Below are 24,642 nucleotides of genomic sequence, written 5' to 3'. Positions count from 1 at the left end.
TTAAAGAAAAAGGGGCAGGAATTGAATAATTTATGTAATATTGCTTAGCTGATATATTGCAATATATGTGACGTATGTTTGTTATGTTTATATAGTTGGATTACTTTTGTATGAATGTAAATTTGCCTATGCCACAAGTGATAATTCAATAAAGGTGTTTGAAAAAAAAGCAGGTATGTGCCTTCCAATGAACAGCATTCTGCCTTCACCAAGAGTGATGCCACAATATGACAGAAATATGATTGCCTTTAATAATTAGATTAGTTTCCATGGGGATTCAGCATTTGTCAGCATGCAAGGACATGTTTGACAAACTACATTGCTTTGCACCTGTCCCTCCCCTGACCAGATAGTGCAAACACTCACCAGAGGTTCAAACATACTGGACCAGGTACTCACCAATATGGGCGAGTGCTGAACAAACCCCAGTGTCACATCCTCATTGGTGAAGTCAGGCCACTAAACTGTTTCCTTCAATGTAAAAATCAGCTCGGTAACCCCAGCAAACCTTGTAACATTTCAGAATTATTCCAATGCAAACTACATACTATTAATTAATAGTTTGTCAAAATTCAGTGCCACTCCAAACTCTGAGTTCACAACAACCTATGCTGAATTGTTCAAAGAAACATGTATAACTATGTATATGGCTGTACAGAGGCGGTTGTACCTACTAGAAAAATGATCAAAACAAACTCTAACAACAAAGCACACTGCTAGAATCCTAACCTTAATATGGTATATAAAGAAAGGAAAAAAGTCCTGGATAAAATAGGAAGAGCATCTCCCATAATGATAATACCCTAATTAAGGTAAACAGGAAATTAAGAGGACTACTTAAGTCCAGCAAGAATAATTATGAGATCAAGATAGCCTCACAGGCTAAAGACAACTACATGGGCTTATACAAGCTATGTCCATGACCTCAAAGGCAGGACAAAGCAGTGTGCTGAAATGGTGGTCACTCGTGCCACCTTCACTGAGCAAAGTGACATAGCAAATCTGCACGTTGATAAATTTAGCTCAAACTAAACCCTTCAGTCTCCCCTGCCTCCCCTCCATTGAAATTCCTTAATTACCCTCCCCCCAACTATTAACAGGAAGCAGGTCTTGGTGGCACTTACCAATGCCTAAAACACAACATCAATGGGCTCTGATAGAGACCTCCTAAATAGCTTGAAAAATGACCTATCAGGACAACTTGAGTCACTTTTCAACTATAGCCTCAAAAACAGGCTTTGTACCATGAGAGTGGTGGACTGCAATGGTTAGCCCACTTCACAAGGATGGGTCATCTCTAGACCCCAGAAACTACAGACCCATTAAATCTGACTTGTCCAATATGCAAAGCCATGGAACAAATTATCATGGAAATGCTCAACAAATATGTAGTCATCCTTCAGACACTGGACCCAACCCAGTTTGGCTTTTTCAAGGGAAGATCATGCCTACTAAATTTTGTGGATTTCTTTGAGAAGGTCACCAAGGCATTGGATTAGGGGAAATAGTGCATACCATCTATCTGGACCTGACTAAGGCATTTAGTACAGTACCCAACTTGGGTATAGTTGACAAACTAACATAACTGTCCATAAACCCCTTCATAATTCAGTTGATTGCAAGCTGGTTCACAGACAGGTCCCAGGAAGTCAAGATTGGTGAGACCACCTCCACTTAGAGATTAGTCATCAATGAGGTACCTCAGGGTTCCATGCTGGGACCACCCATATTTGTCATTTACATCTTGGAGGTAAAGGTTAATATCAAAGGCCTTTGGCTGACCAGGTTTGCAGATTATTGAAGATTGGAAGTGATCATAGATCTCCCCAAAAACACAAACATCTTATATGGGAGTCTAACACAGACAAATAACTGGTTCCAGAGTCATGGATTAAAATTCATTGCCAAGAAATGCATTATAGTGCCTTTTGAGAAAATGGTCACCAAGGCCAATTACTCCATCAACAAGACACCTGTAAGAGCTGACCCATTAGCCAGTAATTTGGAAAAATATGTAGACCATAATCTGGCCTTTGACCAACAAGTGGCCAATATAGTAAGAAAATCATTCTATGTTGCCCAACATATAAATAAGGGCATAACATTCAGGTTCAAGGAAGTCATAGTACCACTTTATTTGGCCCTTATCAGACCCATCATTGAATATAAAGCCCCCTTTGGCATGTATCTTACCAGATATTTGCAACAGTGGGAATGCCCACAGAGGTTCCTTACCAACAGAATTCAGGGTATAAACACATTGTCCTGTACAGAGCACCTGAAAGCCCTGTCACTGTACTCTCTCTCCTACAGGTTACTGAGAGGTGATCTATGCCTAACATACAAGTCATTCTCAGATCCAGCTCTGATGGACCTTTTACACATGCACAAAATTAACATCATCAGAACCACTAGATCCAATGATTTACATTTGCTTGTGTCATAAATAAGACATGCTGGCAAGACAGATATCTGTCTCAGAGGATCTCCATTCTCAGGATTAGGCTCCCCATCCATGTGAAGCAGAGTCCATTCCCAACTCTGTTTAACCATAAACTTGACCAATGGATGGGAAATCAGAAATTCACCCAGGGTCTGGCACCCATGTCTCTGATAGACAGAGGCAGAGAGTAACTATGCCCAGACTAACATAGCCCCCATAACCTTTAGAAACGTCCTAGCATGCCCCCTCCTAATAACCACCCATGATACATACAATACATCCCTCTCCACAAAGGAGGAGTGACTACAGACCATGGGAACTATCGCCCCATTAGTCTGATGAGTCTGATATGTGAAGTTATGGAACACATTATCATGGACATAATAAACAAGGATATAGGGAATCTCCAAACTCTGGATCCCACACAGTTTGGATTTGTGAAGGGTAGATCATGCCTGCTCAACTCGGTCGACTTCTTTCACTCAGTCACCAGACCTGTGGATGAAGGCAAGGTGGTTCATACAGCCTACCTTGATCTAGCCAAGGCTTTTGATACCATTCCCCACTCAGGAATTATGGAAAAACTCACTAGTCTAAACATCATCTCCTATATCACTAGATGGGTTGCAAACTGGCTCACAGATAGAACCCACAGTGTGAAAGTAGCTGACTCCAAGTCAGACTGCCTATTAGTCACGAGTGGAGTCCCACAGGGTTCAGTCCTGGGTCCTCTCCTGTTTGGTATCCACTTCTCTGAAGTCCAGGGCAACATGAAAGGACTCTGGCTGACAAAGTTCGCAGATGATTACAAACTGGGAGCTATTATTAACTCCCCAAATGATGTTGACTTCCTACAGAATGGCCTCACTGTGACCAACGACTGATGTCAAAACCATGGCCTTAAGCTCAATGCCAAAAAATGTGTCATCATCCCCTTTGGGAAAAACCCGGTTCCCATGAATTACCACATTGATGGTAGTTCACTGAACACAGAAGATGTTATAAGAGATCTGGAAACACAGGCTGACAGCAACCTCTCTTTTGATCACCACATTCCCACTGTGGTCAGAAAGTCCTTCTATGTGGCACATCTCATTACTAAGGGTTTTGCATTCAGGAAGAAAGAGGTCATTGTCTCCCTCTACTCTTCCCTCATTAGGCCAGTCAACGAGTACAATGCCACATTTGGCATGTACCTCACTAGACACCTGCAACAACTGGAGAGGCTGCAAAGGCACCTCACAAAGAGGATCCTAGGCCTTAAACACTTCTCCTGTATGGACAGACTCAAAAAAACCCAAACTGTTCTCTGTCTCATATTGCCTACTTAGAGGCAATCTCTGCTTGACTTACAAAGCCATGTCTGACCCAGCTCTGTTAGAAATGCTACATCTAAAGAAATCGTAATCCCTCCGTACCACACGCTCCGGAGACCTCAACCTCATTAGCATAATTAACAGAACATGCTGGAGGGACAGGTTCATAACCCAGAGACTGCCCATGCTATGGAACAGACTTCCCATACATGTCAAGGAGCACCTTGCTGACCCTCTTCAAGAGAAATCTTGATAAGTGGATGGGAAACAGAAAATTCACCCCGGGGATAACACCAGTGGCTCTACTCAACAGAGGCACAGGCAACTAAGGTCGGGTGGCACTATGCCAGGGTAATCCTATGGCTAGGCTTGTAAAGGCCCCAGGGCCATTAGCCTAGTACACACCTATGAACCCATGAACAATAGGGTTGAATTGTACAGCTAGGCATATAAATGCCCTGGTGTTCATTAGACTAATTTATACGTATGAACCTATGAAAATTACCAGACTTCATATCCTTCAGAAAATGCATAACAACATAAATCCTGTTATTCGTGCAACTTTCAAAGTTTATATTTAAACTCTACCTCTATTCTGTCTGTCTATCTGTCTATCTATCTGTCTTTGGGTGCATATGTTTGTGTGTGTGTGTGTGTTTGTGTGTGTGTGTGTGTGTGTGTGTGTGTGTGTGTATGGATGTTAATACACACACCAATACATATACAGATACAGAAAGAGATATGTGGGGGAACAGAAGGGGGGAGTGAGTATTGTTCTCCACCAGCATAGGCTGTAATTGATTAATGGAGTTTCACTCTATTTTGCAATTTTCTTAGACTTCCTCCTTTATATTGTCAAAAAAAGGCTATTTTTTCATACAAAGTCTATGTGAGTTAATTTAAAGATTCTTTTAGTCTGTTAGGGAGTTTGCAGATCTAAGCATTTTTATCATTTACTTACAAAGAGTAGAACTCATATGTGATTATGTTATTTGATCTCATGTTGCTATAAATTCCTATGCAGCTAGTTTAGCATCTATAGTATTTTATTATCTGTGAAGTACTGCGTGTTATCTTTATTATGAATTTGATTTTTTTTTTATTTTTTTATTTATTTATTTTCTTTGTATTTGTTAATGCTTGTTCAAGTAAGTGTTTTGTTTACAGTCTTTAAGGCTCTGCCATACCAGTGTAAATTACTTATTAGTCCTGTCTAACTTAAAAAAAGAATGAATTTAAATCATTCAGTCTTGGTTGGTGAAAGAGGGTAGTATGTGTTTGCTGTAGAATATATGTACATATAGAGAGAAACGGACAGATAGACAGATAAATAGATATAGTGCTATCTGCCTGAATGATGGTCTTTGCTGTTTATTCTTCATGTTTGTAACATACAAGATGGCAAGTAAAGGTTGATGCATTACAACAATTCCATAGGTAACATTCATCTTAAAATAAATTTTTAAGTAAATGTTAAAATATGTGCAATGCAGTCATAAAGTACTATAATATTGACTGTTTTGCATTTTCTTTTCTAGAAATGGAATATAAGTCAGACGAAAATTCGAGTCATATCTACAGTCATATTTATTCTGTTTGGCTGTGCGCTGTTTGTTGCTTTACCTGCAGTTATATTCAAGCATATAGAAGGATGGAGTGCTCTGGAGTCCATCTATTTTGTGGTTGTGACTTTAACTACAATTGGATTTGGTGACTTTGTTGCAGGTAAGAATAATGTTCTTTGCTTATCTGACACCATTAACCTTTTTACTGAGTGCTTCTGAGAACCATATTCTCAGGAAGTAGTTTAAATTGAATTATTCTTAAAACTGTGGGATCATACTGCTAAACTAATCATATAACTCTTAGATGCTATGGACTGAATTTCAGAACAGTGGTAGGAATGGCAGCTGGTCATTTTATTTTCACAAAACAAGTAAGGTATATAAAGACCTAGTTTTGTGTTTATTTACTGCAAGCATTAGACCATACTGGCATACTGGGCAGATTCAATTCATAGAGGTGACATACAATCACTGCATATATTCTACTTCAAAGTATGCAGTTCTTCCTTTTGTGACAGGTTGCTATAATCCATGCTGCTCAATTCTGTTCATTCTTTGCAGTCACAGGTTACCACTGTACTGATTTTATGGATTAGCTGTTATAACTCTGGTGAGAAATTAAGGGAAAATCTATCATAATAGGAGATGGCTTTTGCATCTGGTAAATCAGTATTCTAGGATAAATAATATGGGGCATCTTTGTGATGTCCTTCTATTCACATATTGCAGTATTCTGTACTCATGGGTCTCCTCCTTTTGCTACCCGAATGTCTGGCCAGTCTTCAAAAGTTTGTGGTCACTGCAAGGTTCGTGGGACATCTGACATGGCTAGACAAGCATGGGCCATAAAAGTGACATCTGCACACACTAGACCTCAGAACTTCTCTGCTGCCAGTCAAACGTCACCTATTCCTGCCATTCCGGCCATTTGCTCTAGGATCTTTGAGATAAGTACCCCACTGAGGACACTTTGTTTTTGAGTCATTGCATGCTAGTGTTTGTTCATCTCATCCACAAAGGATAAGTGCAAGTGCAGCCATTATATTCCCCATAAGGACATCCACGAGCTCTGTATTTATTGTTTAGGACCATCTCATGATCATAATAAGGTCTGCCCCATCTGCCAGTCCTTCATCCTGAAAACTCTGCATAGCAGACTCCACGCCTTAAGTATATACCTGGAGAATCAACGTCTCAAGCAGTTAGCATTAGGTATGGTGGGGCCGTCCGATCTGCCCACCGAGCCACCTAAGGAAAAGGCCAAGAACCTAAGGCCTGTAACCGTAGCTGCACCTCCAGCTACCGACATTCATCCTGTGGCCAACATCAGCCTGGAGGAACGATCAGGTACCACTGATACGGGTACAGTGGGTACCAACATGGAAGTCTCGGAGTCTGTGTGGAAGGCACATCCTTGGAGGCCCCGCAGATATCAGCTTCTGACACCAAAGGTGAACCCAGGCTTGCATCGGCTGACCAGGCACATCCCTGCACTTCCACCCTGCCATCTGACCCCAGGCCTACTCCAGTCCAGGCACCTGCTAGACCTTCCTTAAAGAAGAAAGAAAAGAGGAAGCATACTTCTCCTACTGTGGAAAGTCAACCAGATAGGAAGGCTTTCTCACAAAGCCTTTTTAGTGCATTTATGGCCTTGAGATTTGCTGCTTCAGTAGCTTCACCTGTCTCTCCCCCTTTGTTGAGTCCTAGGCCTCAAGCCTTAGACTCACCTCAGGTGGAAGAGGAGGAACCTCTAAGTCCTACTCAGAGGAATCACTCTCCTATGTTTCTCAACTCCCCTCCCCTCTTGGCTATGCCTCCCCAGAGGAAAAATCTGCTGAAGCAGATTCCCCAGCAGAAGATCTCACCTTTGGGAAAACCATAGCTAAGATGAGGGAGCACTTTAAATGGGATTCATCTGAGATGACAGAGGTAGAGAATAGGTACTATGAACTCCTCCAGATGGATTCCCCTGCTCCTTCAGCTATCCCTCCAGTACTGCTAGTATTCCTTGATGCTTTCAGTGTAGCTTCCTTGAACCCAGACTAACAGCCCCCTGTTCCCCACAGGCCTGACAGGTTCTACAAAGTTCCTGAGTCAGCTAAATTCCTAGTAAAATGCCCTGTGGATGACCTAGGCACAATCTCAGACTACAGAAAAGGCATCCAAACTCCTTCCTTCTTCTTCCCTCCTCCGCATGGACAAAGACAGCAAGGCTATGGAACATTTGGCCAAAAAGGTCTACACATCCTCTACCCTGGCTTTCAGGGCAATCAGTTATCAGACCCAAATGTCCAAATATGCCCTAGCACTTTTGAAAAAAGTCTCTAAACAGTTGTCTGACATCTCTGATTCCCCTGCCAAAGCTCAACTGTCCAGCCTCATCTTCTTGACCTCACAGGTCATTAGACATTCTATTAGGTGCAGCTATGGCACTGCTCAGGCCTCAGCTAGATCTGCTGCATCACCTTCTGTCCTCAGAAAGTATTCATGGTTAAGACTTCAACCACTACCTGATGACATAAGGGCAAAGCTCCTCGATGCCCCTTTAGACAACTTAGCTCTGTTTGGCTTCAAGGTTGCAGATCTATTTAAGACTTTGCAACAAAAGGGGAAAGAGTTACAAGATCTAAAGCACTTGTTTGTCTCTCCGATCCCCAAGTTTCATAGAAACTACCCATCTCAAACCCAATTTATTAGGAAGCACTCTGGTCCCATTCCCCCATCCAGACCTAGGAAAGCTGCCAGGAAGCAATCAACTCCTGCCAGACCTACACAACCACCAGCACAGAAGCCTCAGTTTCAAGACAGGCAGGTAGTCTGTGACTACCTGCCATTCTTGAACCAACGTCTCTCTATCAGTAAGGCTCTCTCACTGTCTCCAGGCATGGAGAAACATCACTACAGACAGGTGGGTCTTATCCGTAATAGAAAATGGTACTTTATAACATGGATCACTCTTCCATCTGGGAGAGGCATGCCTCAGCCCTCCAAAGAACAGCTCCCTATTGTTCAAACAGTTTTGGACAACCTCACAGCCCAGGGTACCATCCATCCTGTTCCACAGACAGAAAGGAGAAAAGACTTCTATTTTGGGGTCTTTCTAGTTCCAAGAAAAGATGGACCTGGGAGACCAATCCAGGACCTCTTCCAACTAAATCTTTTCCTGCAAGTGTCCACCTTCCGGGATACTCTACTTGCAAACTCTCTTCCCCTTGATTTTGCCTCACAGGTTCATGGCCACTTTGTACATCAAGGATGTCTACCTTCACATACCCATAAGGCCCGATTTCAGAAGATACCTACATTTCTCTGTGGCCTCTTCTCACTATCAATTCTCAGCCTTGCCCTTCAGTCTCTCTACAGCACCAAGGGTCTTCACCAAGTGCCTGGCACCAGTGATAGCCTTCTGCAGGACTCAAGGGATCCAGATTTTCCCTTACCTAGACCACCTGCTCATTCGGGCATATTGCAGAGAATCCCTCCTACTCCACTTGCAGAAAACCCTCTCCCTCCTGCATGCACTGGGTTTCCAGATAAACTGTCCCAAGTCCAACCTGACCCCTGCCCAGGACCTAGTCTCCCTAGGGTAGAGGATTCGGACAAATATCACAAAGGCCTTCCTACCACCCCAGAAGGTAGAAAACTTAGCAGAGTACCTGCTCTTGGTACTTCAGACCAAAGAAGTGACTGCCAGGCAGTACCTCAGGCTCCTGGGCCACATGGCTTCCACTATTCCAATATTGCATTTGCAAGGCTCCACATGAGGAAGCTTCAATGGTACCTAAGATCCAGTTGTACTCAGCACTCTCATCCTTTGGAGTACAAAATCCCCTATTATCTTACCTCAAAAAAGAGATTCAATGGTGGTTGATTCAGGTGACCCCACAACCCAGGCCTACCTCTTCAACCCCCCTGCCAATGCAGGCAATGCACACAGATGCCTCAGACCACAGTTGGGGAGCAGCTTTGGGCCCCCTAAATGTCTAAGGTGCCTGGCCAGACTCCCACAAACAAGAGCATATCAATGTAGGAGAGATGAGAACAATTATTTTAGCCTTGAAGGCTTTTCAGCCCAAACTGAAACAGTGCCCTTTAAAACTATTCACAGACAGTACTACAGTTATGTAGTATGTCAACAAATGGGAGAACAAAATCTTACTTGCTATGCAGACTAGCTTTTCTAGTGTGGGAGCTGGCCACGAAACAGGGAGTAACACTTCAGGCAGTTTACATCCCTTTGGAACAGAACTGTTGAGCAGACACTTTAAGCAGGTCCATGTCACGGTCCCATGAATGGATGCTCCACTGGGATGTTTTTCTGGATCTAGTCCACTGATGGGGTACACCTCAAATAGATCTGTTTGCCTCCCCCATGAACAGACAACTTCCCTTCTTCTGCACCAGACTTCCCAGCTCTCCAGCCAGGGCACTGGATGCCTTTTCCATTTCTTGGAAGGGGATGTTTCTCTATGCATCCCCCTCTTCCCTCTTATTCAGAAGGTCCTGCTGAAGATTCAGCAGAACAGACTGAAAATCTTGCTGGTGACCCTCTTTTGGCCAAGACAGCACTGGTTCCCCCTCCTTCTGCATTTACCCAAGGACAATCATCACAAGTTAGCCCACAGAGTGGACCTTCTCACACAGGCAATGGATCTCTAATCCACACACACTGGCAATCTCTACACCTTACCCTGTGGGTAATATAATTCTGATCCCTTACAGACACTTATACAATGATGACATGTTCACAGTTCTGCAGGAGGCCAGGAAACCTAATACAAGGAGATCTTATCTATCCAAGTGGAAAAGATTCTCCATATGGTGTCTCCAGAGACAATTGGACCCATTAGTGAACGAGGTCCCTTTAGTACTGTCCTGTCTGTGTGAACTCTTACAGACAGGAGGCAACATACTCCTCCATCAAGGCTCATCTCTCTTCCATTTCTGCTTGTCTGCCTCCAGAACCCCCTCTGGCTTCCAGATTGCCAGAATAGTTGTTCTTAAAGGGAGTACTAAATCTCAAGCCCCCCAGAAAGCCCATCCCTCCTCCATGGGACCTGAATTATGTTTTGGAGAAGCTCATGGTACCCCCTTTTGAACCAGCTTCTAAGGCTTCCCTGAAATACTGCTCAGGAAAAACAGTACTCCTTGTGGCTTTAATTTCAGCTAGAAGAGTGTCTGAGTTACAAGCTCTCATGGCCATTCCCCTTTTCTCATATTCCATAAAGACAGGATAACCCTTAGGACCAACCTATCCTTCATGCCCAAGATGCTCAATGAGCTTTCCTTAAACCAAGCCATCCACTTCCCCACCTTCTTTTCCCACCCACAAAGTGACAGTGAGAGAGTCTTACACTCCCTTGATGTGCACAGACAGTTTAGGTTCTACCTGCACAAAACTAAGTCCATCAGGAAGTCTTACCAGTTGTTTGTCTCCTTCCACCCCAGGGCCCTAGGGAACGCAGTAACAAAACAGACTATCTCAGCCTGGATTTCCAGGGCTATTACTTTCTGCTACGCACACCATGGGAAATCATTAGGATGCAAGGTTAAAGCACAATCCACTAGGACTATGGCTTCTTCAGGAGCCTTTTTCAAAGTTTGGACACCCCCATTATTCTAGAGGCAGCCATTTGGACATCTGTCCACACATTCACCAAACATTATAAGCTAGACCAAATCTCTAGGTCCAGGGCTGGATTCACCAGGGCTATCCTCCATGTATTCATAGAGAATTCCTCTAGGCCACCACCCTTTTCCTCACAGTGGGCTTTGGCACTCACCCAAGAGTACAGAATACTGCAACATGAGAATAGAAGGACATGGAATAGTTGTATAAAATCTTAACATAACCATACATGTCCTTCTCTTCCATGTTGCAGTATTTCTTCCCTCCCTCCTGCCCCTCTTGTTAACATACATTTCCCTTCTTGGATAGCACAGGACTTGCACAGCTTGTCCTGGGACTGGGGTCTTCAGTTCTGAGGTCTGGTACATGCAGACATCACTTTTATGACCCATGGTCATTTAGCCATGTCAGACGTCCAATGCACCTTGCAGTCACTATAAACTTTTGAAGACTGGCCAGATGTTCAGGTAGCAAGAGAAGGAGACCCAAGAGTACAGAATACTGCAACATGGAATAGAAGGACATCTATGGTTATGGTAAAATTTTACACAACTATTCTTTTACTGTGTACATTTTGAGAGGCTTTAACTGTCTCTTTCTTTGCTGTGTCTGTACATTCTATTGCTTTAACTGGCTGTGTGTGTGTGTGTGTGTGTGTGTGTGTGTGTGTGTGTGTGTGTGTGTGTGCGTGCATTCTATTGCTTTAACTGGCGGTGTGTGTGTGTGTGTGTGTGTGTGTGTGTGTGTGTGTGTGTGTGTGTGTGTGTGTGTGTGTGTGTGTGTGTGCGTGTAAATGCTCCAGTTAGGTATACCTGGTGTTAGGGTTACTCAGGCTCAAACCCTGTACCTTATGTGCAAGAAGCAAGAGCCTGCATTCTCTACCATATTCTCTACCATACCACAACTTCTGATTAAAGGAGTTATAGCTCTAAACTGTACAATTTTCACAGAATGTCTGGAATATTTGGCTCATACTTTTGGTCTGTTCCTCTTAAAATTTGGATGGCACAGTGATGTCTTATGCTGCACAGTTCTTCAGGGAAAGAGAAGTTTAGTGCTGCTTATGCAAAGTCTGCTTGTATTGTTCATACCACAAATGGTAGTATACTTGCTTTTGCTGCAGAAAGCTGTGGGTTCTACTCCCACAGGATGTAGATGGATTGCTGATACTGTACTGTGTTGTACTTTTAAAGGGGGTGGATGCTGCAGTCCTGAGAATGTCCTCCTTTGGCAGAGATACCTATGAACTTATCAGTTTGCCATCCATTCCCTATTGAAATATTACTAGCTTGTAGTTTTTTTAATGTAACATAGGCAATTTATTCTTCAAAGGCAACAGGCACTTTACTTGTAGATGAAACAATGAAATATAAAGTTGTTTTCTAGCAGCCACATCTTCCTTAGCTACAGATCTCTTTAATGTGGAATTGTTTAGATGATTTTTATTTCTGCAGAGATTGTACATATTTAGTGATACTGGTGGATTGTAGACATTTGAGTAAACTTTTATGATGGAACTGTTCTGAACTGGGCAGTTTTGTCATTATTGGTTCATGCATTTTGTTTCATTGCTTTCTGGAAAAATGTTAAAAACAATAAATTTAAAATGTGCTCTAACAAGTATGCTGTATTATACAAGGAATATAATTGAATGCAGTCAGGAAGGTGTATCAATAAACACATGTATGTTTTGTGTGCAAGGGGTCTATGATTTGAAAATGGCCCAAAGGTAATCTTTATCCGCCACTGGCCAGATGCATTTTCTTTGGATGTGGGTTTCAATGCTGTTTCAGTGAATGTGAGTTTTAACGGCAAAGATGTTTTAATGCTAAGTCTATTTTCATTGTGAGACTGTATTGCTTTGTTTAGCAGATGTTTATTAGTGTTTATGCTATAAAATGTAAAATAAAATCCAAATTGTTGTAGAAGTAAAGCAGTATACACATTCCAGTGTTTATGGTAAATGGGGTAAAATTGCCAAGTAATGGGACTTTGAAATTGCTGCAGGGGGACTCTGGAGCCATATTTTGGTTGTCCGTTCTTCAGTTTACGTTTGAAAGTTGGCATCCCACAATTCCATTGGAGTGGGTGGGCTTACATAATTATGTATGCAAATTTTATGTTAATCAGTGTTCACATTTGTACCTATTTTTCAGGGGCATTTGTGCAGATTTTTGATGTTTCCAGGTTGAGAGGTATGGTTCCAAGTCGGACTTTCCTGGTAAACAAATCTTAAATAAATAAATAAAATAAAATAGTATTTTCCACTACACCTGTACTGAGTACCAGATAGATGGGTAACAGAAGAAATTCATTATCTACCTTTCTAAGCATAACGCTGCTGAATGACTGACCCTTCATTCATGAGGCTTGCACATAGCACTTGCAGTTGGTTTATGAACCCTAATACTCAGGGTCAGGAGTCAATGGAGGGGCAGTGTTGAGCCAATAAGTTTATGTGATGAAACAGCAGAAGAGAATATAATGGGTGAATGCCAGCTTCTAATAATCTGTCAGTGGTAAATGCTTGCTTTTTTAGACCCCTGATGAATATAGCTACTAATTCTTTTTGAGGAATGTTAGGTTTAAATTGTGTTTTTAAATCTGTTTCTGTGTCAGTAATGGATGGTTATTACATGAAAAAACACAACATGTATTTCACTAATGTCATAGTTTTCAACACTGTTACCTATGAAATGCTTGTTGAATCTCTCCTACTTTTTTCTTTTGATTTAGGTCTGTTAAGTTTGTCTTGACTAACTGCTGTATTACTATAATGATCAAGTGTGATTTTGTAGGATTGTAGTTTTTGCTCATGTAGTCTTGATTTTTCTGCCCATTTATTGTGATCCGATCATTGCTTGTTGGAATATCAGAAAGTCTTTGTGACTGTCCACAGTACTGGATTAATTCCAACTAAATCATTTGTTGAAATATTTTAATAAGAATGCAAAACGTATTTTATTCATTCATCTGGATAATTGAAATGGTCCCAAGAAACTGTTCTATCACAAGCTGGACTATAAGGGCAAGGGGAAATACAATGCATCAGCGTATGCAATCAACAAACATTAGAACATGCACACTCATGCAAACTCTGCACAGTCAGAGATTGTGAGGTTAAGACTGAACCCCAGACATAGCCGTCAACCAATCAGGGACAAATTTTCACAGAATCAGGGACAAATCCAGAAAAAAATCAGGGACAATCAGGGACACTTTTAAAATCTTAGTGCTATTAACTTGAGGCATTGACAGAATCAGAGCATATGAATTAAAACACATTTTCTGAAGTAAAAGTCTTTGGCTCTTAATGATTGTCATTATTCATTAACTGTAATTCACCATCTTTCCTCCAAAAGTCATTAGTTTTAGGAGGGATTAATAGGGACAGAGCTAAAAATTGAGTTAAAATCAGCGTCCTTGATAATCAAGACAGTTGAGAGGTGAAGATCTTAATCATCAAGTCACAAATAGTACTTAAAACAGGATAGAATTTGTAGTTTCAAGGCAAGAACTGCAGTGGTTTGTAATCCATGTGCATTTATAACTTTAAGGTATGCTGGATGAGGAGACAACATCTGTAAAGTACTAATTGTTTAACTTTCCTCATAGAGTTGTTGCAGTCCTTATTTTTACATCATAGTGCTTTTGTTTTTTGTCAGCATACCTACTGAATATGGTAAGGAGTGTTTAGATTTCACATTCATTTTTGGGGAGATTACATTATCAGTTCAAATGAAGATATGGGGATTCAGACAGAGTATTATAAAATCAAATGTGATTATTATGTAGTGAGTATAGACATTACTGTTATGGTATGTGGCAAATGAAAGCAGGAAACGATAGCAGCATGTCTGTTCTGCACACTGCTAACTTGTTAAACACACTGACAACAGATAATGTACAGATGTAGCAATGGCAATGAAAACATGGATATAGTCTATTTTGTCCATTGCTGCTTCATGTATAGGCTACCCATGCTCAGAACTAGCAGTTTCAGTTATTTCTACTAACTTACCAATTCTCTAATCAGTACTCTGTTAATAATATGGTATACATTGTTCAAGGCAAAGAAGAACACCAAGCCTGCTAATAAAGCAGTGAATGTAAATTCACAGTGTTTTGGATATTTTGCTAATAATTCTATGTGGCTGGACAATGTTGTGCTGTGAGCAATCTTATCACAAGTCTTTTGTGCTTAATTACAGAACTGAAAATTTTGAGTTAAACTTCAAGCACATTAATTAAAACTAGTTAAATAAGTTGGATATTAAAAATTGTAGTGTTTTAAGCAGTATTTCTAGTGATAAATCATCAGAATGCAATTAAAAGAATGATGTGGGTAGGATTGATTAGATATTTCAGTCTCAGCCGTGCAGTCTACTGTGTATTATAACTCAAGTCTACCATAATATACTATGGCACAGTCGTCTGCCGAAATCATTTGTGAAATGTGTGAAAGGGTTTATAAATTGACTGATTCATTTTTACTTGTGTGGTAGTAATTAGCAGAAATTGAATAATAAACAGTATGTTCCTGAAGAATATCCCCTTAAGGGTGAGGTACTATGGATATATTGCATATAAAGTTCTTCTTACATCTACATTTTTGCATCAGATAACCACATTGCCACAACAGTCAGGAAATCCTTCTATGTGGCACACCTCATCACGAAGGGCTTTTCATCCAGAAAAAAGGAGGTCATTGTCCCACTGTACTCATCCCTCATTAGACCCATTATAGAATACAACGCCCCATTTGGTATGTACCTCTCAAGACATCTGCAACAACTGGAAAGGCCTCAGAAATACCTCACTAAAAGAATCACAGGCCTAAAGCAGATGCCCTACGCTGACCGCCTTAAAAACTCCAGCTATACTCTGTCGCATATAGTCTACTCAGAGGCGATCTCTGCTTAACATACAAGGCCATGTCAAACCCAGAGCTGTTGGACATGCTACATTTAAAGAAATCCCAATCCCTCAGAGCTACACGCTCCAGGGATCTAAACCTTGTCATCACAATAAACAAAACATGCTGGAGGGATAGGTTCCTGACCCAGAGACTCCCCAGACTCTGGAATAGATTGCCCATACATGTCAAGCAGAGTGCCTCTTTGGACCTCTTCAAGAGGAACCTTGGCGATTGGATGGGAGAAAGCAAATTCACCCCAGGGATCACGTCATTCGCCCTGCTAGACAGGGGTCCAGGAAAGTAAATAATGTGGGAAGAAATAGCCAGGGAATTCTTATGGCTAGGCTTGTATAGGCCCTAGGGCTGATAGCCTAGTACCAGCCTATGAACCTATAAGAAGAATCCAAGTAGCTGAATGCAGAATAGTCAAGTCTCTGGTGTACATGGAAATGGATGCAAATGCCCTCCACTGCATTCAAATTTAACTATGTAATAGATTAGAAAACTCAGTTAGGGTATCTCTTAGCAAACTACATTATGTATTTTTTTATTGCTTTTTGACCATACAGTTAGCATATTTAAATTCAGACTTTTACTCTTTTCATAAGGATGTTGAACTGAAGCCTCTTTACTTTATAACTTAATTAAAGAAATATAAAAGTAAAACTAGCAGGCCTTTCCATATACTAGCATCAGTGTCTTTTTTTCCCCTGACAGCTTTAATATCACGTAACAGACATGCTTTAAATATTTCATGAAGAAAACATAGTCAGAAAGCAAGAAAAAATGTATGTACATCAAAATGAGATGCTGCTGTTGCAGTGTGAGCATAAAAGACAATCATACAAATGTGTTTGGTATGCTGATTTGACATCTCTAGCTGTTATACATTTATGTGAGACAAACTATTGTAATAAGTTCATTGTAATCAGGGATGAGAACTGCCTCTATAACTCCGTCATTCAGATATCAAAATAGAGATGACAGTCTAGCATTCAGATATCAGAATATAGGTGTCAGTCCACTATTCAAATATCAGAATGTAGTTGTCAGTCCACCATTCAGATATCAGAATATAGATGTCAGTCTGCAATTCAGATATCAGAGTAGGATCTTAAGATCATAGGGGGTTACTAGGCTAATGGCCCTGGGGCCCTTACAAGCCTAGCCAAGAGTTTAACACAAAAAAGAAACTTCAGTCAGCACCTGTTGCCCCTGTCAGTGAGGGACACAGGTGGAACTCCTGGGACAAATTTGTGGTTTCCCATTCACTCATCAAGGTTGTGTTTGAAGAGGGTCAGTGAGGTGCTCTGTTTCATGTGTATGGGAAGTGTATTCCAGAGACAGTGTTTGGAGAGGTACATACCAAAAAGGGCATTATACTCAATTGTTGGTCTCTTGAGGGAAGAGTATAGAGAGGTAATAACCTCCTTTTCTCTGGATGCAATCTCTTTACTTATGAGATGAACCAAGTAAAATATTTTTCTGACCACTGCCACTACATGATGGTCAAATGTGAGGTTGTCATCAACTTGAGTGCCCAGATCTCTCACCACAGGTTGTGTGTTCAGGGGGTTGCCATTGATGCAGTAATCAGTAGGGGTCGTGTATTTGCTAAATGGTATGATGATACATTTTTGCTGCATTTAGCTTGAGGCCCATGACTTTGGCACCAGTCATTAGTTGCTGTAAGACCCTCTTGCAGTATGTTAACATCATTTGGGGAGTCAATGACACCACCCAACTTACAGTTGTCTGCAAACTTGATCAGCCACAGGCCTTTTGTCTTTGTCTGGACCTCTGAGAAGTAGATGCCAAACTGCAGGGATCTCAGGACAGATCCATGGGGAGCTCCACTAGTGCCAGGTCTGCAATTGGAGGTGGAGGTGTCTATTTTAACTTTGAGGGTCCTGTCAGTGAGCCAGTTGGCCACCCACCTCATGAGATAGGGATTTACGTCAAGTTGTGTTAGTTTTTCGATGATGCCTGAGTGGAGGATTGTGTCAAAGGCCTTGGCCAAGTCAAGGTAAACTGCATGCACTGTCTTTCCCTCATCCAGGGCCTTGAGGGCCTTGGTGACAGTCTCAAAGAAGTTAACCAGGTTCAACAGGCAAGCTTTGCCCTTGATGAATCCGAACTGGGTGGGGTCAAGTGCTTGGAGTGATAGTTTCCAGGGTCAGTATTGGCACCACCTTTGTGCAAGGGGATGACAATGACAGTTCTCCACCCTGCTGGAATGAAGCCTGTACTTAGGCTGTGGTTGAATAGGGTGGTCAATGGCAAAACCAGTTCTTGCTGGAGATGGTGCAGAATGCATCCTGGGATACTATCAGGTCCCATGAAAGCTGTTTTCTTTGCCTTGGATAAGGCCTGTAACACTTGATCTATGGAGATGTGAGGTGCGGGACAAGTATTGGGGATGTAGAAAGGGCCTTTGGGGAGGTCAGGGAGGTTAAGTTTGTACTAAACCTGTCTGCTAGTAGGTTAACTAAGTCAACAGGATCAGTGTAAGTGATACTGTTAAGTACTAATTCGGAACAAACCTGGATTTTGCCATGGAGGTTCCTGACGTAACTGAAGAAGACTTTATGGTTCCCTTTGTTTCGGAGGCTAGTTTTGATTCATAATTGGCCATGGAGGTTTTCATTAGAGATCTAATTTGCTCATTGAGGCTAAGGAGGGAGTTCTTCCAATTTGGAATTTGTTCCTTTTTACCCTTGGACAACAGTTTCTTCCTTTTGTTGTAAAGCCTGCTGATAGAGGATGTCCACCAAACAGGTCTGTGTTTCCTTGAGGAGCAGGTTTTAGTTCTATTGGGTATGACTGAGTCCATGCAGTTGTACAGGTGCTTGTATACTGCATTGGCATACTGTTCAGCATAGTTGTCTGCATCCTCTGAGGGGGGTGGTGGTGTGAACCTACGGATACCCTCCCTTAGCAGGTTGTAGTCAGCTTTTGAGAAGTTTTTTAGCTTGATTATGGCTGGGGGGTGGGGGATAGAGACTTCGAATGAGACAGTCCGATGATCTGATCTCACCAGGGAAGAACATACTATGGGAGTGGTCCAGCAGTCACCTGTGTTGGTGAGAACCAAGTCCAGAATGTTATCTCTCCTTGTGGGGGATAAGACAAGCTGGTCTAGTGTGTTAGAAATGATGAAGTCAAGGAATCATTGAGAGAGTGCATTAGTGCAAGAATAGTTCACCCAGTCTATGGTGGTGGTGTAGTTGAAGTCACCAAGGATTAGGGTGTTAGGGGGTACCTTGATGGAGTCAATTAGATCTAGGTAAGAGGAGTGGGTGTCCTGAGTCATGGAAGGGGGGTTTATAGCTGGATATAACTTGGATGGGTGTTTTGCCAACTGTCAGTTGCACTTGGAGTAGTTCCAGTGCATCATACTGGCAAATCAATCTGGAGGTGTGCCTTTTCTTAATGAAGATAGAGACTCCACTACCCTTAGTCTTCCTGACTTCATTTTGGGGTCAGAATATGTGGAATGAGGTATAGCCCTCATAAGGCAGGGAGTGCTCTCCGCAGCCCTGAATCAAGTTTCCATGACTGCACAGACAAGCAAGGAGAACCTCCAGTGAGTCCATTTTCAAGTTAATGTTCCAAGCTGAAATTAAATACATATTACTGCATATTGTTGCCCACAGTCTGTCATTTTGATAACAGAATATAGATGTCAGTCCATCATCCAGATATCAGAATACAGATGTCAATCCATCATTCTGATATCAGAGTACAAATGTCAGTCTGTCATTTAGATAACAGAATATAGATGTCAGTCTGTTATTCAGATATCAGAATATGAATGTCAGTCGATTATTCAGATAACAGAATATAGATGCTGGTCTGTCATTCATCTATCAGAATATAGATGTCAATACACCATTCAGATATCAGAATATAAATGTCAATCTGTCATTTAGAAAACAGACTATAGATGTCAGTCTGTCATTCAGCTGACAGAATATAGATGTCAATCCTTCATTCATCTATCAGAATATAGATGTCAGTCTGTTATTCAGATATTAGAATATGAACGTCAGTCCATTATTCTGCTATCAGAATATGAATGTCAGTCCATTATTCTGATATCAGAATATAGAAGTCAGTCTGTCAATCAGATATCAGAATATAGATGTTACTCCTTCATTGAGATATCAAAATACAGATGTCAGATTAGCATGCCTGCTGACACAGGCTTTTGTGTTCCTGAAATTGTTTAAAGGATAATATTTTTTGACACAGTCACCTAGTTTGGTAAATGTACTAAAATGTAAATATAGTTGTATATAAATGTAATGCTCGAAACAGTGAGAAATTAGACTGTTCTACGAATGGCGTAATTGTATCCTTGTACCCATCATGGTCAGACTGTGCAAAAGTGGTTGTGGTCTGTGTGTCTTGTCATGCCAAGTGACCGTGGTGTCATATGCAAATGAAGCATGATTGACTGACATGCAGATTTGTCAGTGACTTCATGCATACCTTGGTTGTTGACTAATACATATGGAAACTGTTACACCATCTCTGCATCTGTTAATGTAGAAACTATGCACTTTTGTGAGAATATAATCAACTGTGCTGGCAATGGAAGGGGTTATTCATTTTGTTACTTAACAGCAGTTTGGAGAATAAATGCCTAAGTAAGTTATGCAAACCAGTGCAAAAAAATGATATCATCAAAAGACAAGAGCCAAGTGTATGAACAAGGTTTCTATATAATATGACTCACAGAACTTAAAACAGTTAAGTAAGATTTGCTTAATAAACTCACAGTGAATTAATAAGGAACTATGTTAAATAAACCCGATAAAACTAAAAGCAGGGAAAAATGTCCCTTCTACATACAACAGATAAAAAAAAAAAGGTTTTGAAAAACTAACCTTACAGGAAATTAAAAACCAATGCAACCTCACTACAAGTGAAAAATTTTTCCCCTAAAAAAGTGTTATGACAGCTAAGGAAGATAGATAATTTGGAACCAGATTTAACCCACCCACCTCTTTAAAATGGCAACAAAAATGAGGACATCATCTAGACTGTGCCCTGTTGTGTGTAACACAACTTCTATACCTTACCAACACACACTCGTGTAGCTTACCCTTGGCAAAGGTGATAAACTTGCTAAAATTGAACACCTGAATTAGAACAGTTTTACATAACTGCAGAATTGTACAACAGGTGAAACAAGATCTGTGAAGGCCTGCCATGTCGTAATGCAATATGAATATGTGCTACTCGGCAATAAGAACTAACAAATTTGATCAATTGCAAGCATAAACTTTTTTCACATTAATGTTTCAACAATTTTTCTGCTTAGTAACAACAACTACTCAACGAGTTTTAATAACCGATGATTTTTAATCTAAAAAATAATTTTATGCATTGTCCAACCTTACACGTGTGATTGTTACAACAACTGCAGTGTTATACATTGTATCTAGATTTCATTAAAAAACAGATGTCTCTACTGGATATTCTGTTCTTTAAGACAAAGCCTTGCTCTTTTCTCAGTGTACTGACATGCCGAATATCTGACGAATATTCACGAGGCTGTTGATGGAATTTCATGCATATTCATTAAAGTTTCTTACCACCAGGTGGTGGGGGGAATTTGGGCAGACCTTAATACTATGCATCTGTGAAGGGTTCTTGGACACAATTATGCCATACGTGCTAAGAAGCAAGTAAGTGTATTCCTGGGATTAGCTGTTTACTATTGAAAATGTGAATTCCATGTTGAATCTATATCATACCCTTTTACAGATTTTCTAAATAAATAGACACTAGCAGCTGATAATGTTTTTAAACAGTTGAAATAAATTTAATGTTCAGAAGCTGTTTGTCCCAGCAACTATATTCCACATTTTTATACTTTTGCACACAAGAACTCTTATTAATTTAAGACTCTTCTAAACCTTTTGTTTCAGGTTTCATTAAGCAATACAGCCATATGGGTTGTTTGCTGTTTTTTTTTTTTCAAGTTTAACTAAGTAGCAGGGCACAACCCCCTTTCCTGCTAAAACTTTAATTGCCTCCTACTTAACCACTGCTTGGTTTTAAAGTTACTTTTGGATAAGCTACACCCAGCTTTCTAGCTTCCAGCTTAATCCTTCAGTGGCACATCAGAGCTACCCATCCTTTCAGCTTGTACTATATCTACATATACATGCACCTCTCTCTTTTTAATAGTTTCATCAACTGAAAATGATGCTGTGCTCTTTCACTGACTAACACTTCCATTCACTGCAGCACATAAGATGTAGTGGTACTGCAAAACAGCAGGGGTATGGGAAGTTTTTATGGTGATCTTTGAATTAGTATATGTAAGTTCATGGGTTGGTGTGGGGGACTTGCTCTTCTCCCATTAAAAAAAAGTTTAAAGAAGAACAGCAATATCCAAGATTCGCTCTTCTCCTGCATTTCAACTTTTTTTCCTGACCATCCATACTTGGCATTGAGAGTGCCAACATTTCAATTGGGAGAAATCGTATAACACTACACCACCCACAACACAGAGCCAAGCACAATACACACCCACCAATGCAGGGGCCCTCAATAAAAACTTACCTAAATAACAGAGACCCCCAAAACACACACACAAATATTCCACACACAACACCAATCACATTGCATACAGTAGACAACATACCAGTGTCTCACAAACACAGCCCATAAGGCATAATAATAAACCAAACAAGCTAGTCATTGGCACCTCTTTAGTGAGAGACACTGATGTCCCCTTCATCAGGCTCAACAAGGAGAAGGTCACGGTCAGTTATTTGTCTGGTGCCAGAACCTGACACATCACGCACATAAGTCTCTCCACAACAGGTACAAGTATGACTCTGTCATTGTCCATGTTGCTGTGAATGACTTGAGTCATACCTCCCTGGAATATATGAAGAGAGACATGATTGAGCTCTCAGTATGTGTCCCAAGCAGGTATGACACTAGCCCTAAGCAGCATCTTACCTTCACCAAGAATTATACCACAATACCAACAAAAAATAATTGACTTCAACAGTTGGCTTAGTTTCTGGTGTCTTCCAAGGGGATCCAGTATCTGTCTGCCTGGGATGACATGGTTGACATGCCTCAATGCTTTGCCAGATATGGCCTCTACCTGTCACCCTGGGGGTTCCAGATCTTGGCCAAGGCTCTTGCCACCCCATTGTGCTTTTTTTAGGTTATGTCACAAAGACAAATGTTCCAACATAAAGATCTGTCAGAAAGCAAATTGAAGGTCATGCTGCTTAACGCTAGGAGCCTTAACCTGAAAATGCACTCACTGGAGGCTCTCCTCACATTGAAAGATGCCGATATCTGTGCAGTCACAGACACTTGGTTCAGGGCTGCAGAGAGCACCGCTGCCTTACCAGGATATACCTCATTCCACACTTTCTGACCCCAAAATGAGGTCAGAAAGACTAAGGGTGGTGGAGTCTCTATCTTCATTAAGGACAGGCACACCTCCAGACTGGTTTTCCAGCATGATGCACTGTAATTACTCCAGGTGCAACTGACAGTCGGAAAGACACCCATCCAAGTTATAGCCAGCTATAAACCCCCTCCATGTCTCAGGATACCTGCCCCTCCTACCTGGACCTATTTTACTCCATCAAGATACCCCCTAACACCCTGATCCTTGTCGATTTCAACTACCCCACCATAGACTGGATGAACTATTCCTGCATTAAGGCACGAATCCAACAATTCCTTGACTTTATCAATTATAACACACTAGACCAGCTCATATCATCCCTCACAAGGGGAGATAACATTCTGGACTTGGTTCTCACCAACATGGGCAACTGCTGCACCACTCCCATAGTAGGTTCTTCCCTAGTGAGATCAGATCATCGTTCTGTCTCATTTGAAGTTTCTATCTCACCCAGCCCCACCCCAGCCATAGCCAGGCTAACAAAATTCTCAAAAGCTGACTACAACCACCTAAGGGAGGGTATCAGTAGCTACACACCACTGCCCCCCTCAGAGGACCCAAGCAACTATGCTGAACAGTATGCCAGTGCAGTATACAAGCATCTGTACAACTGCATGGACTCAGGCATACCATATAGAACCAAAACCTGGTCCTCAAGGAAACACAAACCTGTGTGGTGGACATCCCCTATCAACAGGCTTTTCAAAAAAGAAAGAAACGGTTGTCCAAGGGTAAAAAGGAATAAATTCCAAATTGGAAAAACTCTTTGCTCAGCCTAAGTAAGCAAATTAGATCACTAGTGAAAACTTCCACAGCCAACTATGAGTTGAAACTAGGCTCCAAAACAAAGGCAAACCATAAATCCTTCTTCAGTTATGTCAGGAACCTCCATGGCAAAGCCCAGGTTGGTTCCAAATTGGTACTTAATGGTACCATTTAAATTGATCTTAGCCAACGTGTTAGCTGATAGGCTCAACATAAATTTCACCCCACTATCCCCCTACAAAGTCCCATTCGACACCCTCAATACTTGTCCCACACTTCACATCTGTGTAGATCAAATGTTAAAGGCCTTATCCAAGGCAAAGAACACAGCTTCCATCTGACCTGATAGTATCCCAGGCTGTATTCTGCACCATGTCCAGCGAGAACTAGCTTTGTCATTGAGCACACCATTCAACCCCCCTAATTACAGGCTTCATTCCAGCAGAGTGGAGAACTGCCATTGTCATCCCCTTGCACAAAGGTGGTGCCACTACTGACCTGGGAAACTATCGCCCCATTAGCTTGACAAGTCTGATCTGTAAAGTAATGGAGT

General features: G+C 41.3%; 1 protein-coding gene across 1 annotated transcript in view; it reads left to right on the top strand.

The window, feature by feature from the left end:
- Positions 1–24,642, top strand: part of KCNK2 (potassium two pore domain channel subfamily K member 2) — a 2,050,773-nt gene that overhangs the window by 1,109,801 nt on the left and 916,330 nt on the right. The window contains exon 5 of the mRNA XM_044061365.1: positions 5,298–5,484. Coding sequence (XP_043917300.1) covers positions 5,298–5,484 — 187 coding nt within the window. The remainder of the gene's footprint in view (positions 1–5,297; positions 5,485–24,642) is intronic.

Source organism: Protopterus annectens, chromosome 1.part0 (assembly GCF_019279795.1).
Source record: "Protopterus annectens isolate FY-2018-M chromosome 1.part0, PAN1.0, whole genome shotgun sequence".
Taxonomy (NCBI): domain Eukaryota; kingdom Metazoa; phylum Chordata; order Ceratodontiformes; family Protopteridae; genus Protopterus; species Protopterus annectens.
This window is presented reverse-complemented; position numbering and strand designations above follow the sequence as displayed.